Source organism: Parasteatoda tepidariorum, chromosome 4 (assembly GCF_982258835.1).
Source record: "Parasteatoda tepidariorum strain Cologne lab strain chromosome 4, Ptep-v5.0, whole genome shotgun sequence".
Lineage (NCBI taxonomy): Eukaryota > Metazoa > Arthropoda > Arachnida > Araneae > Theridiidae > Parasteatoda > Parasteatoda tepidariorum.
The window spans coordinates 56,698,992-56,726,948 of record NC_141758.1 but is presented as its reverse complement, the minus strand read 5'-3'; the positions used below and the strand labels follow the sequence as shown (position 1 = coordinate 56,726,948).

The 27,957-nt window shown below is 27.0% G+C and overlaps 1 protein-coding gene across 1 annotated transcript; it reads right to left on the bottom strand.

Annotated features, from left to right (window-relative positions):
• Nucleotides 1-30: 30 nt before the first annotated feature.
• LOC107442034 (kinesin-like protein KIF2A) lies at nt 31-27,854 on the bottom strand. Its single transcript, XM_087161173.1, is given in 19 exon segments — nt 31-1,843; nt 4,002-4,064; nt 6,239-6,311; nt 7,498-7,599; nt 8,230-8,329; nt 8,411-8,440; nt 8,576-8,631; nt 9,385-9,495; nt 12,323-12,458; nt 12,557-12,628; nt 13,734-13,876; nt 14,551-14,642; nt 16,723-16,789; nt 18,381-18,466; nt 20,733-20,737; nt 21,564-21,726; nt 23,862-23,965; nt 25,039-25,186; nt 27,818-27,854. Coding segments are annotated over 19 exon segments (1,644 nt in total). The 5' UTR covers nt 27,840-27,854; the 3' UTR covers nt 31-1,772.
• Nucleotides 27,855-27,957: the final 103 nt, after the last annotated feature.

The window sequence follows — 27,957 nt, the reverse complement described above, 5'->3', positions numbered from 1 at the left end:
ATACAATAACAAAATTCAAATACACATCTATTTAGGGAAAGATAAAACTTTATTTCAGTAAAATGCATTTTTAATTGACGGGAAACAAATTTCATTTAACAATCAATCGTACAGATCATATTCTTTCCCCTTATTTCTGAATAAACATTTTAGAATATAGCAATTAATACAAACAATGTTAACACACACCTTAAAACTCTTATGCAGTTATAACATTATTAACTGGACATAATGTTTAGTAACATTTAACATTTTAAAAGGTTAAACAAATACCTCAACCGGAAGGATTTGTATTAGATTAAGAAATAAATAAAAAAGGAACTAGGTCAAAATTTCTCTTCCGATAATGCAACTTTTATCCAACATTTTTAACTGATTCACAGAACCAAATATTTCAGATAAAGTACTTTAACACTTGTAATATTTTAATACATATAGGACCTTATAATTTTTAAATTTGATGTAGACTTTTTTTAATTTATTTAAAATTTTGCTTTAAAAAGCATAAAAACAATTTTTCCTAAGCAATGGCAACATTTTAATTTTTCAAAAAAAAAATTTTTTTTTTCTCAAATATTAACTAAAAAAGTACCAAAAAAAACACTTGAATGAGTGATTTTTTTAACACATTTGTAAAAGTTTGACAAAAATAATATTGTATCCAAAGACAGTTCATAGTATAAAAGTATAGACCTTACACCTACACAAAGTTTGCATATGTATGGAAATTTAAATTTGTATTTTTTAAAGTAGATATTAGGGATTTAAAGACAAAGCATACTATTTTCACAATCCTTTTCATGGATTTGAAATCTTATGAAACAATTACTATAAGTTTACAATTTGTTAAAAATTCAATATTTTCTAAAGTCTAAAAGTGGTGTTTAGAAGTCCATTTTGGGGTCTCATCCTTATGTAATTTTTAAAAAGCCCTAAAGGATTTGGAATTTCTTACGAAACACATCTGTAAAAAACTTATTACTATGTATTTTAAATCTTTTATGAAACACTATTTTAGTAGATAGTAAAAATTTTCATTGTCTACTTTTTCAAAAAGCACTGCAATACAAGGCAATTTTTTTATTCTAAGAATATTTTAGTTGGAATACAAAAAAGAACATCTTATAACAGCTTCATTTAAAATTGAAGTGTCAAAATACTTGTAAGCTTCACACAGACTTTCATTCAAGACATTATCCCATTAAAGTTATTCAAAATTAAACGGAACACTTAACTTTGTGGAAGAGCACATAAAACATATAAAAGCTAAACACAAGCAATTCGAACACACAAACACAAAATACAGAACTAAGCATTTTAAAAGAATATTAAAACATCATGCAACCTAGACAAAAAGTGATTTAATTAAATACAATTTATTGCTAGTGTAAATAGGAATATAAAAAGTAATAAACACTACGATGGATTAGAAATATTTACAGATTTTGCATACATCTTTTATAAAACTAAAAGCTTACTCTTTAAAAAAAAGGATAAAAAAAAAGGCCTTTAAAGTAAAAGTATAAACCTTATCATTAAGTTATATACCAACTTTCTCCAGTGGACAGGATGTTAGATGACATACTTTCATTGAAATCTGAGAAAGGAAGAGATTTCTTGTAAGTCAAAGCATGTTACATATTTACAAGAGGCACAGAACTGACTAGGCTGAGGTAGGTTTTTACCTACATAAACCTATAAGTGCAAAGAATTTTTAAATCCCAAGCAATTTTTGTACAAATGAAAACATGTGTTTCTAATTGACAACAATATCACTTTTTCTTCATTGTCTTGCTGATTTTTTCTTCTTCGGCCAGTTGTTGACGGAAAATAGAAACTTTCTCTACAGGAAAAATATAAAAATTTAGAAATTATTTTAACATATTAAAATTAAACATACATAATAGAGAGCAGTTGACGAAATTTTACAAACCATATAAAGAACCTGATGCCATTAAATTTATCAAAATTCAAAGGATTAAATGGGTAGGCCACATAAGAAGGGAAGATAGCAGGACAACCAAAAAAGTTTTCAGGGTTAGGCCAACAGGTACAAGAAAAAGAGAACGGCTAAACTTAAGATTTTTAGACTGCCTTGAAAAGGACCTACAAGTTTTAAGGAATATAAACTGGAAAACCTTGGCTAAGGGAAGAATGTCTTGGCATAGGCTTGTTGAGAAGGCCAAAGCCATCCTGGGCTGTCGTGCCAATGAGAAAAAGAGAATAGAGATCAGTAATCACCAAACCACGGGACATTTTTGGTAGATTGCATTAATGCTCCGGTAGCAAATATAAAAAATTTCTTTCTCTTCCAATAGGTAGTTTTGTTGGTTTCTAGCTCAGATAAAGGATTAAAAAACTGTAATACCTAAGACATTTCTTAAGTTTTGTGATCACTGATATATCACTGACTGCTTGGCGATCACTGATATAGAGGACAAGTCACGATGAACAATTGAGTTTGTTTTAATGCTTAAGACAATTTATGCAAGAGTCAAAATTTTTTCTTTTGACTCAAGTTAGTTTCAAGTTTAGTACAAATGATTGAAAGCAGAAAATATATCTTTGATCTTATGGATATTATTTAGACACATATTTATAATTACAATAATTTAGTTACACAATTAAGAAAAAATATACATTTCTGTACAAATATAAAGTTATAAATTATTCAGATATAGATTTTAAAATAAATTATCTTATGATTAATACATTCCAAAACCAAATAAATAAGTTGCAAAATTATTTTAAGAAAATGCAAAAAAAAATTTTCATATGTAATAGTTACATAGTTCATAAATATTTATTAACAAATTCTCTTGTAATACGATGCTTACATAATTACAAGTGTTATATTAATAGCTCTTTTGCTAGAATGATTTTTAATAGTTACAAATATTTAGCAAAATCTAATTTACTAAAATTTCTTCAAATGTTTTGTTACAAAATAAAATGTAGAATAAAATGTAATTTACAATACAATGCCTTTAATCTTACATATATAAAAAAAAAAAAATACATAAACTGAAATTTTAAGAATCTAAGAAAATTTTATTGGTATATAAATCAATAACACTCTGCAAGGAAAGTGTCAAGTCAGAATGGAACATTGCAACTATCAGCAAAATTAAGTTTCAGATTTTAAAGTTTTATGACACAAAAAGTAATCTTAAATTATAAATGCTACTAGAACCAATGACTAGATTTCAAAGTCAGCCCCTTCGTACAGTAAAATTCAGAAAAGTTAACCATTACAACACGAGTTGAAACCATTTTTTTTTTTAAATTTATTATTACTATTATTTTAAATCAAACATTACGGGAACACATATTCTACAAATGGTTTTCATAAATCAGGTATTTATTTTATTATAAATTTCCAATATTTGACTTTTGTAACTTATTGCACAAAAAGAAATGTATATACATTAAAAAATATTTGTCACCAAAATGTAAAAATTAGGTGTGGATCAAACTTTTATTAGGGGTGGGAGGAAATTTAAGGATAATATTAAAAGAGATGAGGGAATGCAAAGGAATTTAAATGTACAATATCTACACATGAATTATTGAAACGATGAAACTATATCTTACTTGCAAAGTCATTAAGTAAATAAAAGGTTCTTAGAACAAAATACAAGCTTATTTGTGCAGTTCAGCTTTGAAATTCTTAATATATTTTAGCCATTTGCAGTTACATGGTAGCCCCCAAACACCAATTGCAAATGAGTAGCAACAAAATGTACAACCGAAAAGGGATTAAAGGGCTATGCCTATTCATAAAATTAGCCTCTTTTTTTTTTTAAACCAGGTGCTTGGAACAAAAGTGATTTTAATGGCCTGTAATCCTAACGTGTAATGTAATTTTTGGTTAGATCAAATTTAGTAAAAAGAATTTATAATAATCTAATGTTCATTTAATGAACTCTATTTAAAAATAGATTTTAACATTTATACATTTTTAATAGTATTAAACCACTAAATTTTAAAAGGAGCATTACCATTTAACTTTTAAAGCACATCCATTTTTTCAGCAATGAGAGATTCCAGTTGTTGAGCATAAGCTAAATAAAATATTTTTAAAAAAAATTAGCATTAAGTTACTTAATTACACATTAACATTGAAACACAGAAAAAAATATTTTATTATAATAAAAAAAGGGAAATAATTTTACTGAGATAAATTTACCAAAATTTTAATGTAAGAAAACTTTAATCTCATTCTTTGCAAAAATATTAGTTAATAGGTGTTTTAAAACATTTTTAAACACTCTGAAATGGTGGAAATAAACATAATGCTGAAATCAACACTAAACCAGATTTTTATTTCAATGAATTAATTGTTAATATAACAGTTAAAACAGTTTCTTTGAAATATAGGCAGAAAATTACAATACTATCTCCTTTTTTTATCCCCCTTTCAGTATCTAAGTTATTAAAAGCTTGTTAAAAAGTTCATACGATAAAACATGTTACTTAAAAAAGTAACTTAGTTAACTCTTCGAAAGGCTGTGGAAAGTATATTTGCCACTAACTTCATTAATTTTTAAATGCCAGTGGGAAGGTATTTTCATGGTTTGTGTGGCTATCAGCATATAACTTCAAAAAATACAAGAAGAAAAAATAACAATGAAGAGATTTGTTTACATAAATGTGAATAACAGTAAAGGTTAGCGTGTGATTGAGAAGAGAGGCCAACAATAGGAAAGCTGTTTTCCCTAATGTGTTGTGCATTTGATCAATAATCATAAAGCAGTAATTATGTATAAAATTACATGTTTTAAGCACAGAAGTTTAAGTTTATGTCCAATTTTTTATATTAAGCAATATTTTGAAAACCTTCCCAAAACAATAATAATTTTAAGTTTCAAGCTAAATGAATTTCTTTCTATAAATAGATCTCAAAAATATTTCAACACATTATTAAAACAATGGCACAATAAAAGATAAAGGCTCTTTTTGAAGGCTCCCTCGTCACATGAAATAAAGTTCTTTAGCTAACAATGTGTTGCTTTTATAACTGTTGTGAGTTTGAAACAGCTATTCCTGTATGTTAAATCAAATTTTGTTCCACCTAGTCAGCAACCTCCAGGCTGGTTATGAAAGTGATAAAAAAAATTCAGTATAAAGAAAAACCAGTTTTTTAAAAACACAAGTATTTGAAATAAATTTTTTTAAACATTTTATTTTAGAGCTGCATTGCCTAGATCCCTCAATCTACAAAAAAAAAAAAAAAAAGGAATTATTCATTTATTTTAATGGTTCTCATCACCAAATAGTACACAACAGAATCTAACTTAAGGGTACAGAAATAGTGGCTATTTATTTTCCTACCCAAAAGAGCTATAGTAAACAGCAGTGTTTTCACTACAGCGCGAGAACGCGAGAATCTCGCATATTTTTTTCTTTTCTCGCATTAAAAAATGATTACCGCGAGAAATTCGCGCATTCTATAAAGCAATTTCAAAATTCGCGAATTTCTTGCATTTTGAAAAAAATTTCTCATTGCGCCATTTAGAATGAAATCTGTTTCACTTTTCTTCCTGGATCTTTCATTATTTTCAACATCTGCCCCATTATCTAGCTTTCCTATTTACCAGAATTGTTCAGAACCTTTAAGAACAACAGAACACCATCCCTCGGAACCTCTCTCAGAACGCATTTCTCTGCAACCACGTGTTTACCGTAGGTAAGGTTTCTCCATGTTAGAAGTTAAAATTTTTTGCTCAATATTGTAAGATGGACAAATACCTTGTAAAGGCAATGCCTTCTACTCTGAAACGGATAAATGAAAATGAAACAAATGTGGGTAGAAACGATCAAAATGAAACAAACACGCATTTGAGCAACCTAATGAGAATAGCTGATAAAAAAAGTAGATGTAGAACATTTTCCATATGATGATGCAAAAAAAAAAATATTCAATGCTTTAAAAATTAGAAGATGTTAAAAATGTATTATAATTAAAGAAAGGATTTTTTTTTCAAGTCTCTTAGTGTTTTTTTTTTTTTTTTTTTTTTTTTTTTTTTTTTAAGATATCTCACTTAACTTTTTGAAATCTCACCCTGTTTTTGAGAAAGGGTGAGAAATTCTCACCCATTTTTTTTCTGCGATGAAAACACTGAACAGCCAAATATAACTTGATATTTTTAGACAAAACATATGCAAATAACAATAAAATAAATTTTATTTCATAATGAACTAGGCAATTTAAACTTAAACAAAATACAATACTCACAGTCAACATCATAATCAACATCATTGGACATAGCAAGCAATAAGTTGTCACGATTGAACCACTTTTCAGAAGCCTAGAAGAAAAGATTTAATTTGTTTACACGAAAATTCCATAAAATATTTAAGTTTAAGTATCTTTGGAAATAAATAACAGGGGTGGAAATAATCCTATTGAAGAGATTTTATTTTGTCTCCTAATATGGATCAAAACCAAAATGCCTTTATTTTTAAAAACTCCATACCTGCCAGCATTTCAGAAATAAAATAATGGAGATTTTACTAACGAAATTTTTTTAGGCTATGAGTAAAGTTCTTGATACATCATGTTGGTCAAAAAGAGAAATTCAAAATTGGAAACAATATAGGCACTTACATTTAGCGAAGTAAAAAATATGTATATTAATCTTAATCTAAAGAAGATTTTTTTAAACCATTATTTATAATTAAACTATTAACACTCAAGATACTGCAGTACTGGCAATAGTACTATCTGTTGAGGAATAAGAGAAATATTTTTGCCATCAGCTAATATTTTATCGCCAAAAGATTTTTTAAAAAATTTCTTCAAATAGAGATATTTGAGAATATACAGGTAAACAGGAGAGAATCGCAAAATTCAGGAGTCTTCATTAAAAAAAAGGAGACTTGGCAGGTATGAAATTCATAAAATATGCAGTAAGCATAGTTTTCTTTCTTTTTATGCAACCTTGTACTGAATTTCATATGCATTTATTGTTAATTTATTATTGTTTACACACATATTTTAATTTTTTACTGTACATTACTTATATACTTATTTAGGCAGGATACTTATTTTGGTAATGAAAGTGATTTTCATATTTATATGTTTTTTGTTTCACTAAATAAAGTTATAGTTTTTGATAAATTGCAGAACAAGTGTTTTCCTAATTATGCTGTAGTATGCAGCCTTGCTAAAATATGCTCAGCACATTAAAAAAAAGCTAATATTTGTATAACTGGCTAATGATTGAAGTACAGAGTAGTTATTTATATTGCTATTGCTGCAGAAGTTTATAAAGATTTTCTTAAAATAGTAAATATCCATATTTAAGGGTCTTATAAATCCTTAGGCTCTTTTATAGAAAAAGGAAAATAAATATTACACAACAAAGCTAAACAAATGAATTTTTTAATATACCATCGAATTGTAAGTAATTTTATAACACACAAAAACTATAATGTTTAAGTTAAAAACTAAAGATTTTTTACAACTATAATTATTAAAATGAAACCACATACTTCTATCACAGCTTTATGAGAATCTAGGACCTCTTCTTCCATTTCTTGTACATGAGAAATAGCCTCATGAAATGAATAAAGATCTGCAGAAAGTTCGCCTTCCTATGAAATAAGATTGGAATTCAAAATAATATTTCACGTAATTTTAAAGTGAATAAGGTATAGGCAAAAAAAAAAAATAATAATCATCCTAGATAACTTTTGACTTAATAATCAGAGTACTCTAAGAGGATCACTAGGACTCAAATTGTTAGCGGAAGAAATCACAGACCAAGCAAATTAAATATTAAAAAAAAACTCACACAACTGGTATATATTGATTTTTTTCTTTTTTTACTTTAACTATATTTCGAAGATAAAAAAGCATACAATAATTTTAGGAAAAGTCCTCTTATCTACTTAATTTTTTTTCTCACTGAAGAAAAAACTGTAAATAGACTGAAGATATTATTTATAATGCTGCTATAAATTGGTAAAAGAGGTAAGCTCACACTGAGATATGAAGACTAAAACAGATTTTTTAAATTTTTATTCTAATGTTTGCAATGATAAAAAAAATACTGTAATGTTATTAGCAATTATTGATAAAAGCATTATTTAAAAATCTGAAACAGGATTGTTCCAAAGTAAAACAAGATTCACAAAAAACAAAAATCCTCCTAAAAAATTAAATTACAATTCAAAATTTAACAATTTAAATTTTTATTTTTAATATTATTTAACAATACTTACATTAGCAGAACAGAGAAGGGCAAGATCATCATTTTGATTGTTTTGCTCATCACCATTACAATTTTTTAATTCTGGATTTTCAGCACCTAATTCTTTAACTCTAAAAAATAAAACATTCATTATCAAAATGAAATCAAAAATATTTTAATAAATCACATTATTATAAAGCTTGTAGTCTCACCGATCAGCATAGCGAAGAGTGTTTAACCCACTGACGGTTCTGCACGTAAAAAGTCGCATTTTAACCTGCAGTCTCTGCATAGCAAAACCGGTTTTCCCATGTTAATAGATAGGGGAACTGTGTGTAGGGGAGAAACATTCTCCCAATTTTGCCCATTTCCTTAACCGCCAGTGGGTTAAGGAATGTTCACAAGAGTTCATACCAGGAGAAATCATTGCAATCTAGAAAATAAAAAGAAAATTGAAGCTCTTTAATTAAAAATATGTTGCATTTTTTCCTAAATTTTTTTTTTTTCATTTCACAGATTAGGGGTCTGTCCAGAAATTTTGTGAAAGGTTCGTTTCTGTAAAATTGTAAAAAAAAATTACTCGTAATTTGTGAATATAAAATAAACCTAAGTCACATTCTTTCAACCAGAGTCTGGCTTTTGTGAATTTGTGCAAATAGAGTCCTGTTATTGCAAAAAACTTTTTCAAGGAGTTTTTAAATTGTAAAGACATACCAGATTAAGTTCAACACTGTAAAATTAAAAAAAAAAATTTTAAAAAATAAACAGCAATTGCTGCTACTGAATTAGAGATGCAACATACTAATATTTGGTATTTGGCCTATGCTGCTGAATGCAGAATATAATTTCGTACAAGAAGAGTCTGCCGAAGACATAACTTAGTTTGTTTACATATGTCTTTCTTTCTACCCCTTCCTGGGAAGGGTTTATTCGATTAACAAAACAATAATGAAGATAAACAAATTTGTGAAGGGTCTGATTAAAAGATAAATTATTTTGTTAAGGGTCCGTTTTCAAGTTAAAATATTTTGTGAAGGGTCAGTTTTTATGAAAAGATATTTTGTGAAGGGTCCGTTAACGGACTCAAATTTCTTTTAAACAGACCCCTGCAGATAATGTAAAATTTTTAGTAATTTCTATAGATTAGTCAAGATTTGAACTCTGGTAAAATACAATTAAAGCTTACCATACACGTTCGAGAGTCTTCTCCAATAAAAGAATCTTTGAGAACCTGAGTTAATTTGCTAGCACGGAATGGTAGATGGGCACCTTTCCTACCTAGGGCTCTTATGCACTCCTTAAAAACATGAATAAAAATTGGAGAAAAAAAAGTAAGATAATACTAATATATCATTGAGTAGGACAGTTGATATTAAAGTTTTATGTGATCTCTCAGCACTCAAATATTAAAATTATTTCACGTTTTACATTATGCACAGGCTTTTGTCCTATTTCGCAAACAATTAATATTTCAATTAAGTTAAATCATATTTCAAGCAGGGTGTATAAAAATCATGATTTTTTTTAAAAAATCAAAAAAATCGGATTTCTCTGATTTTAATCGGATTTTTCTGATTTTAATCGGATTTTTTTGATTTTAATCATGATTTTTTTTATAATTTCAATTCTATGGAATATAATCAATTTTGTGTACCATAGATTTAAAGTTGTATTGTATTACTATTGTTACTTATGGTATACATTGGAAATAAACATTACTAACCATTATCAACAAAATATTTCTTAATAATTTAAAAGCAAAAGGTGAAATAAGAAATAAACAATAACAAAGTGATTTCAAACTACAAATCAAGAAAGAAATTGTTTATCAAACAATATGTGATAATTATTAATTCTACATCTACAATATCAAATTATTTAAACTATCATTTAATTAGTTTTATTTAAAGATTTAAACATAAGGACTAATTTAGCTGCCTTTTCTACACCCAATTGATTCCGTAGTTTAGTATGTACAAGTCCAAAAGTAGAAAACATCCTCTCTATCCCTGCAGTTGTTCCTTTTGCAGTACATAACAACTGTATTGCATCAAACTCTTTTTGACCTACACAGTTCTTTAGAAGCGCAATTGATTTCCACCATTCCAAGATGTTTAAAGATTCTAGAGATTCTTTATCAAACAAAGTTCCATTAAACGGAGGAGAGCGTACAATGAATTTTAGCAAAATACTATATAAGGAGGTTTCTCCATACTTTTCTTTAACAAAGTTTACAGCTTGATCTTTTTCATTTAGTGTTAAACATTGTACTTCAGAATTAGGATCCAAGAGGTAAGCGAGCTGGTGTTAACGCTTGTTCATATCGTTTAGTAAAAAAATTTTTGCAGCAATTATTATTAGAATCTTTCAGAGTTTCCTTTAAATTTTTCCAGATGTTGACAACATTTGATAAACTACAATTATCTTTTTGCATTTTATCTAATGCTACAGAAATGGGTTTTAACATTAAAAGCATATCTTCTGCATTTCTTTTAATTGCCATATTCATGACTTTTGACCTGATATTGGTGTCGATATCATCCCTATTATCCTCACAAACTTGCATGAAAGTTGACCAATTCTTGATGTAGCTTTCTAATGAATCACACATAGAATTCCAGCGCACTTCAGTTGGCCGAATTAATCCAGTACCTTTAAGCTCATTGCATTTAGCTCTAATTATTTGATGATTTCGGAAATATGTTATAACTTGTAAAACATGTTCTGTTACATTAGGCGTGGAATCTTGCAAATCTTTTGCCAAAAGATTGAGCAAATGAGCTGAACAGCAATATGATATTAAATCAAATTTTGAATTTAATTCGTCCCTCATTTTTGCCATATTTGAAGCATTATCAGTAACAAAGCTACGTACACGGCATTTAAAATTTTTTTCTACATTTATTATTGTTTGTGTAACAGCAGCAGCTAAATTTTGGCTAGTATGTGATGTTAAGGATGTGTCGATTGTGTCTACTAAATAAGTATTACCTTCCATAGTAGTAACACATGCACAAAGTAATGGTTGATTGTGTATATTAGACCAACCATCCACTGACATACATACCGTTTGTTCAGATAATTCACCAGTAATCTTTTCTATCTCATGTTCATGAACAGCATTTAAGAGACGATTGCCTAAATCAATTTTACTCGGGAGTTTATACCCAGGTCTTAGCATTTGCTATAGCTTAAGAAAATGTGGATTTTCAACAGATCGAAAAGGTATGTTGGAGGAAAAAAAGAATTTGGGTACTTGTAAATCTAGTGTATCTTTAAGATTGTTTTTTTATTTATTAAAATCAGTGATTTTTTTAAAAAATCATTTGATTTAAATCGTGATTTTAATCATTTGATTAAAATCATTTACACCCTGTAATTAAAAATATTACAAATTAATGAATTACTATAATTTTCCATATCAAACTAGAAATTAATTTTGAAAAAGAAAATGTAAATCAAGGCATTTAAATATATGCTTTATCTGTCAGGAACTTAAAATAATCTTTTAGTTCAGCATTTTACTTTAATTTTCAATCATTAAAAATATATTTCATATAAAGTTTAGCATTTTATCAAAAATGTCACAAAAATAGGCATTAAAATAAGAATTTGGTATTGGTATAAAAAATGGAACTTTAATAAGTCTTACTTTTGCTATGTTTGAATACAACAGGAATTTAATGTATACAATTCACAGGATTTTTAATATGAGACACTGATTTTATAACACTATAATCTAAACAAATATTAAAATTTCGAATTTAGGCTAAAAAATTTCTGATACTTGAATGAAACAGCGGAAAACTAAAGTACTTTAAATTCATTTTAATTTTATTTTTTTAAGTTAAATAAATAATTTATACTTTTTATTTTTGTTAAGAATATATTTTCGAATAAACAATTTAAATGTGAAGTCAATCAGAAAAGATTTGTTTGAGTAATGAGTTCACCTAACTTAAAAACTTAGCATTAAAAAAATAAATTTTTGAAGTTTTCTCACTGCACAAATATGTGAAATTCAAGTATTTAGATATTATTCCTGGCCATAAAACTTTGAATATATCATTCTTAGGAAAAACCACATCTTAAAATAATTATACTACATTAAATGAAAAACCTACTTTTAATGCAAGTAAACTTTTACTGATTTCAGCACCTTCTATTCGCGTCTGCCTATTTGCGCTGGATGTGTCAGCACCACGTTCATTGCCAGCTAAATCAATTAGAGAGAACTTCCCATGCAATCGTCCATTAGGCCTTATATGGATAAAAAAATTATTATTAAAGTAATTTAAATCTATAAGCAAGCAAGTGTAAAGAGTCGCTTTATTATAAAAATTAATAAATAATTTTACTTCTTTAATATTATTTGAAAGACTGCATGAGACCTAGAGGAATGTTGATTCGCTGAAGTTTGTCCAGAAGTCCTACAATTGAGGAAAATAAACTTACACAATAATTCAGAGTTAATGTAATGAACATCAATTCAATGTATTAAAAGTCAATCAGGGTGCCTAGGCAAATGCTTCAACAAAAAATTAACATCTTTAAAGCACATTTTAAGGACTTAAATGTTTTCTTTCTAATGGAGATAAAGACTGTGCTTTACCAACAATGAAATTAACAAGAGAAATAAAATATTCTTTTGCTGATAGGGGGGGAAATCGGCAATGTTTAATTGGTCCCTGTGATCAGCGAAGACTCAAGAAATTTTTCGATTAGATTTTAAAGGGCTTATAATGCCTGAAATTTAGAATCTATTGCAAAATGCAGCAAACGAAATTGTGCAAACCCACAAGTATTTCATCGAACATATAAAATGATTGGCACTCCCAAACGCTACGAACTGACGGTATGCCAAAAAGGATTGTGAAAACGTTGAATAGAAAAATATGAAACCACGCTTTTTGCATAATTCGTTGCTGAAATCAACACGGTAAAGAAAAAATCTCATTTTGGAAAAGGGAAAATTACGCACTTTTTAAAAACACCCAATGAAAAAAGCACTTTTAAGGACTTTAAAAAAAAGAAAATAAGCACCTTTAAATAATGCTATGTGCTCTATCAATTTAAATTTAATCCACTTAGATATTAATCTTTACAGACTTACCAAATCCCTTTATTTTCATCTGCCAATAAATTATTTAACATTGATAATAGGAACTTGCTATTTATGCTTAAAAATTTTTTTTATAAACGTTTAAGATTAAATTTCCAGACTATTTTAATTGTATATTCTATAAAAGCAATAATGTTCATTCTGGTTCAGTTTATAACCTTTTGCTTAAGCCTGGTACAGCAGGTGGACCAGAATGACATACTATATGTACTAAATGCAGTAAACAAAAGGGTAAACAAGAATATCCACACAATATGAAATTAACTATAGATTTTCTAAAATCTTGTTAGAATTTAACATTTTTGATTTAACAGTTTTAAGGTTCTTTTAAAAAAAATTTTTAAAAAAAACTGTAATAATTATTTTTGCATATATATAAAGAGAGAAAATATTTTGAAGCAAGACATACGTACCTTACACTATTTCCATGAGTTATTAGCTCTAGTACATTTTCAACAGAATGGACTACTCTTTCTCTTAAGCCTACAATTTGAACTTGCTGCTTGCCATCCTCTAGAACTCTCAACTTTGATTTATTATTGAAGAGATCAAATACCTATTAAATAGAAATCATAATGAAAAACTGCTTAAAAGTTTAAAAAAAAAAAAAAAACGAAGAAAATATTCTTTTAATTAACACAAAGTTTGAACTAGGAGGCATAACCAGACTATAAAATAGTGACAACTGGAATAAAAAATCTGTACAACTGTACAAAATAATATCTTCAAAAATGTTTTTCTACTGATCGTTGCTACAAGCAATTATGTTTACAAGATTAAGACAAGTGAACCACTTTCTGAATAATGATAATTATTTAAATTAAAAAATAGTGTGCATACAAGAATCATTAAAAAAAATTTTATGTATATTCCCCATCAACTCTGATATTATGAATATAAACATTAAACAAAAACCTCGAGAATAGTAAACTAATAAAATTTATTATCATTGAAAAAATTTTAAAAAATCTTTAGAAAACTTTGGTTACTATAGTTAAATGTTGGAATTTGGCTGTTACTTACTCTGGGATTGATATTGAATTATAAAAATTAAAAATGGGAGGAAATTAAAAAAAAATAATAATAATAATTCAGTATTGCAATTTAAAACTATTTATATAAATTTCATCTCAAAAGACAAAAAGCATTCTAACAGACTGAATTCTTTTGAATTATTTCTTAAAAGATATAACTTTCAGACAGGTTTGCCCTTCAAAACTGTTCACTTACTTTTCCACTGTATATTTCAAAGAAACTACAATTTACTGAAAGACCTTCATGCATGTACTGTGGACTCTTCAACAGACTGAACACTTCACGAGCTATAATAAATAAAAAATATATATTAAAATGTGTTAGAATATGATATATTGAAACTTTATAATTGATTTTACATACAAGGGGAATTAAGCCATAACTTGTAAGTCTATAACTTTCCAATTATGCTAAATGTAGATTTTAAAGATGCAAAGCTGTAAATGGTTTAACTGCTTAAACACAAATGTCATTGTCTACTCAATGTATCATAATTAGATGAAACAGTATTTCAGGTTCAGGCTTTGTAGTGGGCAAAAACAAATATCGACAAAAATTTAAAACAGTCTACTTTAGAAAGGGTAAAGAACACACTAAAAAAAAGGAATAATTTAAACAGCTTAAGTATAACAAAGGCAAATTTTATTACAAAAGATAAAAAATAAACATATGCTTAACAATTTCCAATATAAATTTAGTAATGGAGCACTGAATTGCTCATAGAATTTTTTTATAGTACTCTTTGATTTAAAAAAAACAGAATAATTACTTAATATTTTCTTGTACTAATATTAAATAAAAATTTGTAATTGAATTTTGTAATTAAATAATTTTGAATTAGGATTTCATTATTTTTGAAATAAAAATGCAGTGGATAGGAATGCTGAACATTTTTGCACAACAGCAATTTAGAGAATGTTCTTGCAATTAACAATTTAAAATTTTTATATGATTATCGCAGATTAGAATCCATCATTTTTAAAATATTAATAACTCTTCAATAAATGAAAACTAAACAACTCTACCTTACAAGATTTGTAACTGCATTTGCTGAAAAAAATAGATGTTAAGGCTCCTGAATTCATCATCATAAAAATCTGATAATGTTACTTTTCTTTTTTTATTAAAATGAAGAAATTTTCAAAAATTTATTAAGAAACGAATTTTGCGGGTTGGAGAATCTCAGGCACCTGAACCTGCTTACTAAATTTGAACAATTGAATTTTGGGCTCTTTACTAGCATCATTAATCAAATTAAAATGATGCTAGATCTAAAATGCAATCTTTCCATTCAACAAATTGAATGTTTTGAAATTAGTATTTGTATTTTTAAAAAAGAGTATGTTCTGAACATACGTAGAAATCTGGAATATTATGTATACCATGGTGTTTTAAACAAATTTTGACACATGAGGAAAAGGAAGATTAAACTGATCATATCTGAAATTTCTTGAATAAAAAAGACAATCAACCCTTTTCAGAGAGAAGCTTATTATATCCAACTTGCAGATAATTTATCATAAAATTAAAAGAAATAATTTATGCATCAAAAAGGTTGAAGAACTTTTTTTTAGCTTAGATTTTCATCATTAAAAAATTTCTAGGATGTTCATAATGCTTAGTTAAAAAAGAAAGAAAAAATATAAGTGGTAAATTTTAAAATACTATAAAGATAATTTAAGATTACATAATAAAAAAACTTTTAATTTATGCAAAATGTTTAATACCACCGAATTCATTCATAAGCTCCGATTTAATGAATAACTTGAAAATATTTAGTTGGTACAATGTTAAGTCTATTAGAGACTAGCTCGTTTTTAACAAGCAAACTCTTGTTTTAGTGAGCAATATTTTTGTGATTTACAAAATTGCTATGTACTTCCACCTCTTCAGTTCAGCAAATTGGAAAAATTTATTTAACATTCTGAAATCTCTTTAATGTTAGTCTGAGTCATAATTCCAGCAGACCAATAAACTTTTAACGAAGAAAGGAGTGTAAATTATGTTTTTCGTAACTTGAGTCTTATACAAGAACAATAACACACCAAGGATACAATAAGACAGTTTAAAGTAAATTAACTATCCTCTTTTAAATTATACAGAAACAAAAAATAAATAAATAAATAAAGTAGACATTTTATTAATAATTTATTTAAGTATATAAATTAATATTTCATACATTACATAAGTATAATAATAAGTATATATAAACTTGTTATTATTTTTTACAAAACTATTTCATGCAAGCACTCAGTCATAATGAGCAAATGCTGCTGCTCCTTCTTGTTCGTTGTAAGAGAGTACACACTGTATACAAATGAATACATATTAAGCATAAGCACAAATTAACAGTAAGAAAATACATACTGGATAAAGCATATATTCCTTTGCTGCAATCTTGTGAAGATTTTGTAATGAAATCTCCAGCCATTGTCTAAAAAGAAAGAAATAATTATTAATATTAATTTCATATTTTCAACAAACAAAATTCTAAACATAATACAGGGCTATTCATAATTCCCTCTGGGGTTTCGAAGCGTTATAGTAAAAAAACGAAGACGAATATGGCAAAAAAGAACATATGAAATTATTCCAAAAGTATTCAAGTTTAATTTAAGCAGTTGCTGGTAGATGGAAGTAACATGTACCACTGAAGCAAGTTGTAGTAAACAAAGGGAATTATGAATAACCCTGTATTTGAAAATTTCAACTTTAAAAATTAAGCTTTATTTTTTTTTTTTTAAAAATAATCATTTTTGCAAATTTAATTAACAGATAGATTAAAAAAATATTTTAGATTTCTAATGCAGAATTGTATGAATACATCCTTCAATCACTAATTCGCTTTTCTAGTTTGACTTTTTGACTCCTGTCCATGTTTACAATGAAGAAGGCTGAAATTTGCTATTTTTACAAGAAATATTGTTGATAGCACATGCATCACTGGAGTAATTTTTGGAGTTTGGAATCATAATTCATTGCAAAAAAAAAAGTTTATTCAGAGAAAGTACATTTTTGTGTCTTATTTTGCAACTTAAAATATCATCCGCATTTATTAATTAGTATACTGAGGTCACCACCATGAACCATTAAGATCAAGTCCGAGAATATGAACATGTGATTAGATCAAAAGTTAGTGTTCCATTTATTTATTTTCCCATTATATACAAACATAATTTATAAATCATGATTACAATATATTCCTTGATAAATAAACTAATTATAATTTGCAAAAAAGATAAATGCTTGTTTCAATCAGTTATTATTTTTTTTGACCAATCAATTGAAATATTTAATTATGTTATCAACATTTAATACATTTTTAGAATAAATTTCGTAATATATGAACAAAATGTTAATTTTAGAATATATAACAGTTTTCACACATCTAGAATCTAGTTCATGTAGCTCAGCATCAATCAAAAAATTTCAAATTTTAGTCTTTTTCATTCAAACTGAAAAATCAATTAATATAGAGGGCCTTAAAACTTATGTTTTGTAATTGTATGCCTGAGGTAAAGAGGAGTTAAAAAGAGTAAAAAGAAAATTAAATGCACACATAATGGAAGAAGTTTTTTTTTATAAGATTGTTTTTAATATTTAAAGAAACAAACAAGTCAGAAAAATTGCAATTTTACATATGTTTATTTATATTTACTTAATATTTATAATAAATAATGAATTTCTACATCAAAACTTTGGCTTTTAAAGAGTAATTGTCGAAAAAAGGTGGTTTACTGTCTAAATGATTAAAGAACATAATCGATCACATGTAATTTTTATATACTTTTATTTATTATTACTTTATATTTACTTTATTTCATAATTACTTTCGGCCCAAAATTTTGGGAGTTCGACAATTGTCAAAAAGGAGGTTTTGACATCACAGTTAAAAACTTAGTTTAAACTGGAAAAAACATTCATTTGCCAAAAAGAAAGAAAAAATTTGAAGCATACATTTTTATTAAAAGATTTTTTCAAGATAAATATAAAAACTCTCAAGAAAGAACTGAGGCTTGTCTTACATGAGTTTTTCCACTACCAGTTTGACCATACGCAAAGCAAGTAGCCATTCCACCTTCAAAAAGAGTTTGGACCAATGGTCTTGCTGGTTGGTTGGTTAGTTAAAGTTTAATGGCACAAGAGCCAGAAGTGGCTATACTGCGCCAGTCTCTAGGTAAAAGAATAGCACTTTTTCTTATATTAGTGAATACAGTCCTATTGTTTTGATGAACTTGATTAAATTGTGATGTATAGGGTCACTAAGTAGGGATGAAAGATTGGGATAAAATCTGCCGAAAAGTTTCTTCCTCAAATATTTGAATCGTCTGCAGTTAGTTAATATGTGTTTAATTGAAACGTCAACTTGACATAGAGTACAGCTGGGTGCAGGTTCGGCTACCAGTAAACCAATGGTCTTGCAGTAAACCTGTTAAAATACATTATTTCGCTGAATACTTATAACTTGATTTAAAAATGATAGAACCATTAACATATATAAAACTGAATAGAAAAAGAAATCAATAAAGTGAAAATAATATGTTAATCGACAAACCAATAATTTAGTCTGGAAATGAAATAATTTTCAAGTTTTGTTAATTTTGAAACTATGATTACACTTAAAAGTATTTTGAAAATTCACTAACAGATTTTCTATTTCAAAGTGCATAGATAAATAAGTTGAATATATTCTGTAAAAAATCACTTAAAACTGGATGAACTATTTTCTCTAGAGTAATTAAATCAATTTACTAAATATTCAAAATGAATGTTTTTTTGTGAGCTCATAAATATTTTTTTTTTTTTGTTAAAAGAATAATCAAGTGGAGAAAGAATTCCTTTTTTCAAGTTACTTAATTTCACAGAATTTTAAGAAAAAATTTATATTAAAAGAAATCCTTTTTGATAATTCTTTGTATTATGATTTCATTATTTCTTCATAAGTGGATGCTTATTTACATTATTCTTAAATGTGTTGATTTACATTTCTGATGGAGAATTTCCTTTTGACCTGCTATGATCAGCAGAAGTTTGCCTATTGAGATAATTTTGAACTACACATACTTAAGGTAACAGATAAAACTAAATAATGATATCACAATAGTGATTAATCTGGGTATACAAACATTAAAAAAATGATTTCAAAAACTTCCTCTTAACATGCATTAACATAAAACGAATAAATATCTTCAAATTAAAAATCTTTATTAATAAATTAAGGAAGATGATAATAATCAAATTTCTGAGAAGGCATTGTTTTCCTAATAATACAATGTGCCCTACATGTAATAATAGTATGTGTGTTATCTTAAATTTATCTTTTGTAGATAAAACTTAGAAAAATAAGAATAAAACATTTTTTATGAGGAGGAGATGTTGATTATTAATGTATAAAATTTAATTAAAGAAATACTGCACATTGAGGTAAAAATTTGTAACATAAAAATTTTAAAAAATTCGGATTTTATTACTCAAGATAAAATTACATTTTCTAATATCATAAGACATATGAGACAAGTATATTTTTATCAGTGTATTTTCCTTTGACATCAAAATAAATTAATGTTTTTTATTCTAAAATTTTAATATTAATGATTAAGACTCAATATTTAAAGCAAAATAAATAAAATATTTGTATCTTTTTTCTTGGTGACACAAATTGTGGCAAATTATTTGAGTTCTATGCACTTATTCTCCAACAGATAAATGCATTTTCATTTGTTAAAATGAATTGATATTTTCAAAATCCAAAATAATGCAAACTTCAATAACAATAATAAACTCTGTTGCAAGATGAAATAAATAAAAAATTTAAAACTTTATTAAAAATTATCAAAATATAAAACATACTGAAATACTGGATATATCTCTTTCAATTTAAGTAAGGTACATAAAAAAGAAGTAAAGAAATATCAAATTAAAATTAAATTTTGTAAAGTTATTTGCTGAGAGAGAGAGAGAGCATTTTATACACAATATTATTTATATTTGCTTTAAAATAAGTTTCAGACTAACTGTGCACATCAATGTAATGTAAGGGTGCACAAACTTTTTGAGTGATGGGCCACTTGCACAGCGGGTAGATTAACATAGGGCCGCAAGCATATTTGGTCATGTTAGCGAAAAAACTTTTTCATTTTTTCACAATAATTAATTTATCAAATATATATTGATATACATAAATATTAGGGGGGATATAAATTCTATCCAAAAAGAAGCATACAGAATGAAAGTGCAAAAAATATAGGCATTTTATAGTAATATAAATTTGAATTAATTATTTTAATTTAAGAAAATTTATATTGTTCAGACATGCCAACCTTAGAAAATAAAAAAGCAGGAGATTCTGTATCACGACATAGCGTAATATTGAAAATTAAACCTGATTCACATTTCCTACAAGAAGTTTACTTCAAAATATATTATTTACATTACATAAAATAGACCACATAAGATTCTGACACTGACTAATAAAGATATGTGTTCTTACTATAAAATATAAGGTTCTATAGAATTATATTAAAACACATGTTTTGATTTTTTAAAATTTAGGAAGAGGTTCAAAATTAACAAAATATGTCAATAATGAATACAATACTTTATAAATGCATTTCTTATTTTTTTTTTTAAACTGCTACTGTTTTAAAACTGCAGATGCTGCTGATTTAGCATTATTTAAAAAAAACTGCCATCTATAGAAAATGAAAAAACATTTTGCCTAATGGTCCAAGATATATTTCCTCTCCGATTTTGCCATTTCATCGGTTATTGTTGTTGTTTTGGTTCGTGCACACCGTAATTTTTAGTGATGTTGCTATCGGGGAAAATTTTTCTAAATAAATGCCCAGCATGATCCGAAGCACAAGTTGGGAAGGAAATTACACAAATTGTTGGGTTTTTTTTCCTCTATCGTGCACTAAATAGAAAAAAGCAGGAGAAAACACAATGAAGGCCTGAGGGCGAAGATTTGAGGCGAAAGCAGGAGACTGGTCTGATTGTTTAAACAAAAACAAACTAAAATAATTGTTTTGTTTGCTTTCAGAAGTTCCCGCGGGCCACACATCACAGTCGATGGGCCGCATTTGGCCAGTGGGCCGCAGGTTGTGCACCCCTAATGTAATGGAAAAAAGTGATTATTAACTTTGGAATACAGATCAATAAAATTATTGTATAATAATCAAAATCTATGTAAAAAAGTCTATTCTCACCTATATACAATTTCATTATCTGCATTCTCATCAAATGCATAATCAAACCTGAATAACTGGTTTTCTAAGTATTTGGTTAAATCTACTTTAGTTCTAGGCTCATGGACAACTATATGTTCTTTGTTAGGAACAGTAATAACATCCACTTCTCTTTTCATTGATTCTGAAACAATAAAAAGAAAAAGTTCAATAAAAACATATAAACTAATTTTATTCAAAAACAATTACAAGGGTTTATAAACAATTATAAAAATAATTTAATTGTATTTTTTTTTATTTTGTATTTTCTGATATCTTTTTAATGAAGTTGAAAATTCAAACTTCACATTGGTTTAAATCTAAATAATATTTTGAAGACTCATAAAGAAAAAAAAAATACATGCGACTGCCGAAAGGTTTTACAGAGCAATCCATCAATTACTTTTTCTCTTTTTACTGTATTTTGTAATCTTTTAATACAGAAAGACAATAGATGTGGTGTCAAATCATTACTTACAAAAATAAATAAAAGAATCCAGTAGATTTTTAAAAAAATCGTACTCTATGAATGTCTGCAACCACTAGGAAACAGCAAAATACAAGTAAAACAAGGGGGAGCAAATATTTTAAATGGTTTCTTTTTTATTCAGTATTATTTAGGAGTTAGTTTGAATATTAATACTTAACAGTATTGTTACAAAATTATTATTTGATTACAAATATTCAATGCCAATTGTAACTATGTTTAGTATATGATTTGTTAATTCAGTAGTATTAATATGCATTGACTATGTTATTTTATAATATAAAATAAAGTTTTACTATACTAATTTTTAAATTATTTAAACTTCTTAAGAAATTTAAATTCATTTTCTTTTTAATAATTACTTTTATTATAAAAATATATATTAATTAGTTTAAAAATTATTAAAACTAGATAGCAATTTTAAATGGTTTTCACTTTTTTTTTTTTTTTTTTTAAATATTTGATATTTTATTATGAAAAAAAAAATTTCTCCAATATGGTTTATTCCAGTAAAGAAAAAGAAAAAAAACTTGCTATTTTTGGAATAAATTGATATATACCATTCGAATCCTGGAAAGTTAATATGATCTACTTTTCAGGGCTCTACTTAAAGACTAACTGAATGGATTCTTAAAATTGTAGCTGTTTCCTAACAGAGAATCACAAGTTTGAGTTTAGTCATTAAACATGTAATCCTCTGGGTAGTATATCAATCAATGAATCATGTCTTTAAAAAAAACTTTTTAGAGAATGCTGTGAGATCATTAAAAAAGCAAATAACATAATTTACTTAGAGACCTCTCTATCAGTTTGGAAAACTATGAGATATGATTTAATTACCCTCTTACCTACAGAAAATTAATCACAAAATAGTTTCGCCCACACTATTTATAAATACAAACTCATTACAAAGAGTTTTAAATAGTTAACTAGCTATACACAGTTATTTCATAAGCAATAATAAGTTCATAGTAGTTAATATTCTAATTTAAAAATTAGGACTGACTATAAGTAGATTTTAACAAATTTTCAATACAGCACAAAACATAAACCAAGGTTTGAAAATCAAATGGCATTATAATCTAAGCTTAATGCAAAATAAAATGGAGAAGAAAAAAAAAGTATCACTTTCGTTTTATAAAATCAGATTTTGCAAATAAATGACTAAAAAAGAGAATTATATTGAAAGGGGAAAAACTTTAAATAAGCTCCACTTCCTTAAAATAAGATAGAAAATGCTGAGGTAGTAATTTGAAAAGCCTGAAGATATCAATATATTTAACAGATATTGATACTGATATCTTCTAAAAGTTTATTTTGCTTATGCTCTCTATTTCTTTCACATTCCCAAACTCTTAAAAAGTGCAGAATTCAATCAGATCTGTTTGTCGTCCCATTTGAAAGATTAGTTGTACGCTTCCCCTACGACGTTTTTAAATTTAAAATGCTGGATGCAAATCACGTAGAGCGAGGAGCAAGACTGCTCGTTACATAAGTATTATGCCACACAGATTTTTTACAGTAGAAACTACAGATAAGCCAAAGCTTAAATACCAACAATAAAAGGATAGGATAACATATATTTTAAATGTAATTAACTTGTAAGAAACTGAAATACTAAAGATGCTTTAAAACTTTAACCATTTAATTAAAAAATATATGTATATACATACATAGTACAGGTCATAGTTAATACATGTATATACATATACAGTACAGGTCATAGTTTACCATGCAAGCAGTATCCACATCTTGTTTTAACAAAAAAATTTAAAAAGATACTACATAGTTACCTTTTTTGTTCATAGGCCTTTTTCTAACTGCGACACATATTTGAAGAGAATGTATTGGATCAGTTATATTGATTGGTTTGTAGTCAAGTTGGCTACAATAATCTCTAAAATATAAAGAAATTTACTTTAAATATTGAATACATTTTAAGTTAAAAATAATAATAACTAAACCACTATAATGGCAATTTAGATTTTAAACAGTTAAGACGTTTTTTCAATAACTTAACTTTTAAACAGGAAAATTTAAACAACTAATGAGCTAGATTTGGAAAAATATGGAATTCCACTGCATGGCTGCCAACATGGATAGGAAAAAATCCAGTAGACTTTACGAAATAAAAATTTCATGACAACTGTTGCAAAATATACTGAATATTTTACATATAGGGAATTGCAGAGAATTTTATTGTAATCAAAACACAAAAACTTTATTAAGCTGATAACTATAAATAGTCTGGTAATATTTCCTATTTATAATTGACATTAAATGAACTTGAAATGCTTTTTATTATGTTAATTCATAAAATTGAATAGTAAAAGACAAGTAATTTCGTACTGATAGTTAAAAATACTTTTTAATTAATTTAAAAAGAGAGTTCTAAATTGAAATAAACTGAAAATTTCAGGGGAAAAAAAAAGAAAAGCTTTAAACTGATCACTATAATTGAGGCTTGCTTTAATGTGTATTAGTAATATTTATTACATATTTAAGTAAGCAATAAACTGTGTAAAAATTCGATTTCAATAGGAATTTTTTTTTCTTTTTAGCAAACTTATGCAATTTTAGGGATAATTCTAAAACATACAAAAACCAGGAGAACTTTTATTAAACCAGTAGATCAGGAGAAACTGGCAAAATCCAGTAGTCTACTGGTAAATCCAGTGAGTTGGCAGCTATGCTACTTGCACTTCTTTCAATCTAAATTTTTACTAACTGTTAAGTTCCAATTTTTCATTTTTCTGTAAAGAGCAAAATTAAATGAATTATGTATTTAATGAATATTGTAGTACAGCTTATTTATAAACTATTGGAAACATAGCCAAAATGAAATATTGGTAACATTCAAACTTTTCTAAACATTACTTTTCAATCTGGATTTTTTTGTATTTGGGGCATTAATGTGATAAATGCATTTAACTTTGAAGAAGCATAATCACTCATATAAAAGTCACTTACTTGATCATACTCAGAAATTCATAATTAGGGTTCCCAGGATCTCCTTACTGTTCAGCTTTTCTTTCTGCTTGCCGAGCCCGTCTTTCTTCTCGCTGCTTCTTAATCTTATCAACTTCTTTGACAACATTAGAACAACGAGCAGCACGGGCTATAAGAAAAATGGCAAGAAAATCAAATTACAATAATATTTATTAATTAGTAAGAGAATATTCTTCAGCAAAGCTGCATAAATCCAATCAAAGAAAGTTGGATTTTGCAACATTAAGTTCAAAATTGAATTACAACACAGAATGCAAACATATAAATTCAACCAAGTATTTAGAAGCAACTAATCTGATCCCCAAAGTAGTGATCATAACTTAAACTCTAAGAAAATTAAAATGTACTATAATACTGTTCTGATATTTCAGAGTAATCACACTGATTAACACAAAATTTTCATAAAGAATTTTTTTATAAATTTTTAAAAATTTTATTACATATGAACCATTATGAAAATCATGATTAACACTGGTATATGAAATTTCACTAAAAACTATAAGGGTACAAGTTCAGTAACATCATACTTATACATTTTAGAAATACTTTTAGTGATGAGGTAAAAATCCCAGGTGACATATAACTGCAATGCCTGAAAAATAACTGACACCAATTATTTAGGGGAAATTTATCTTTTTAAAAATCTGCCTATCCTATTGATGCAAATTATATGGCATTTTCAAAATGTGATAAAAGGCATATTTTAATATGATACTGGTATGTGGTGCTATTTAAACTTGTATGATTGTCTCTGCATTAAAAGTAAACACCATACTTTAGACCACATCTATATATTAATAGGCTAGCAATATTTTGTCTCGCTAAAAACTCCCAAACTACGCAACAGAATTAAACAAATAAGGTGTCGTTTTAAAGGTATTATTATGTAGATGTGCAATAAGGTCTTAAATTATGAAAATTTCCTTTAATTAATTAATAAAATTATTAATTTAGTTTCAACCAATGAGAATTCAGCAAATCATTTTTCGGGTGGTTCGCATAAGCATTGTTTCCGTAAGCATCGTTTGATTTAAAGCATTTCTGAATTAATAGATTGATAAACAAAAATAAGAGTGGATAAAAAAAACGGAACTGAATTTCTTAAAAAAAGAATTCAATATCTTTAGTTCCTTTGATAAATTTTTAGTTTCATGATAAATTTTTTGTTTCGTTACAATAGAATGGCAATGGCATCGTGCGAATATTCAAACCAAAACAAACGTGCGAATATTCAAACCAAAAGAAACTTTCTACAAACAATTATTTTGATTTGAGATTTAAAACGATATCTTAGTTATTTAGTTCTATTTTTATTTATTTAGTGCCTGCTGCCTAAATAAAATGCCTGCTATCAGGCGTCGAAATATCTCTGGCAGACGTCAGAGAAATGAATGGCGGAATTCTAAATGGGAAAGCATTTCTCGCCGAAGGGAATCGCCACCTCTACAAATTCGAGATTTTTACAAATCTGCATTGACTGTTCATGACGATTGTGACCCCTTTACTATTGGATCTATGACTTTTATTTGTAACTTTTGTCATGCTAAGCATTTTATGTTAGAGAAGACAGGAAGTAGCAATGAATATGGTATTTGCTGTCAGGAAGGCAAGGTTGATCTTCCTTTATTGTCGCATTCACAATATTTTGAGAATTTGATTACTGGTGTAACATCTTTAGACCATACTGCAAAGAAACGATCCCAAAATTATTTGGACAATATTCGCTCCTATAATTCTGCATTTGCCATGATAAGTTCTGAGACACACTTAGATGAAAGTGTAACCGGTGGAATGTATCATTTTAAAATCCATGACACATTTTACCAAATGGGATTGTATTAAATTTCTAAATAAAATTGGCAATGGTACATTTGGTGATCTTATTGAGATATATTCTCTGCTACAGCTCCAAATTTCTCAGCTACATGAAGAAAAGATAATCAAATTGTGAAGGGGGCAGAGAAGTGTAAAAATTTCATTAAGTAATTGATTTCAATATCTGGCAATTTTATTTTAAAATTTAAATTTGTTAAAATGTTTTTATAAGATTGCGAAGCAATATGCAATGGAACTGCGAAGCAGTTCTGGGGGTTGGCGAGCGTAGCGAGCAGGGGGCGGAGCCCCCTAGTAAATTATTATTAGACAAAAATAAATTAAAAATACTTAATTTTAAACATACAATTTTTTAAAAGAAAAAAGCTGTTACACTATTACAAATTCCATGAAAATTACCTCTTAAAAGTTCTGAGTCTTAGAAATATATAAATTTAGTAGACCCTTATTTTTAACTGATGTGGAAGGGATTATAGAAATTTTTAAATTCTATACCTTAATATACAAATAGAAAGATATATATAAAATTTGCAATAGATTTAGATTAGAGAGAAAAAGTTGCAAATATTGTGGATGAAGCACGCTGAAAAAATTTAAAAAAAACAGTAAACGTCAGACTATTTGGAATGCACAAGAATTAGCAAATTGCATTTATGTAAAAATTCCAGAATGCTGGAATGCCAAAAATCTAGATTTTCAACATTGCCTTAATTTTCAGAAAACATGCTACACCATTACAAGAAGCAAAAAATTATGGCAATTGCCAATTAGGAAAAATAATAATAAAGGGAGGAAAACCATAGCACATTTATTAAAAAATAAATAGATAAAAACAAATTGCGAAGTAGAAGGGAAAAAAGAAGAAAGGAACACAAAAGCATTTAACTTGATAACCATCTGTTTTTACTATTTAATGCTGCAATTCTCATTCCTTCATATAACAGAATTTACTGGAAAAAAATGCTTTGCTATAATTAAAAAAGTAGATAAAAAACAATTATTTATAGAAAAAAAGAAAACAAAAATTGTTAAGTAAAAGAAAAAGCA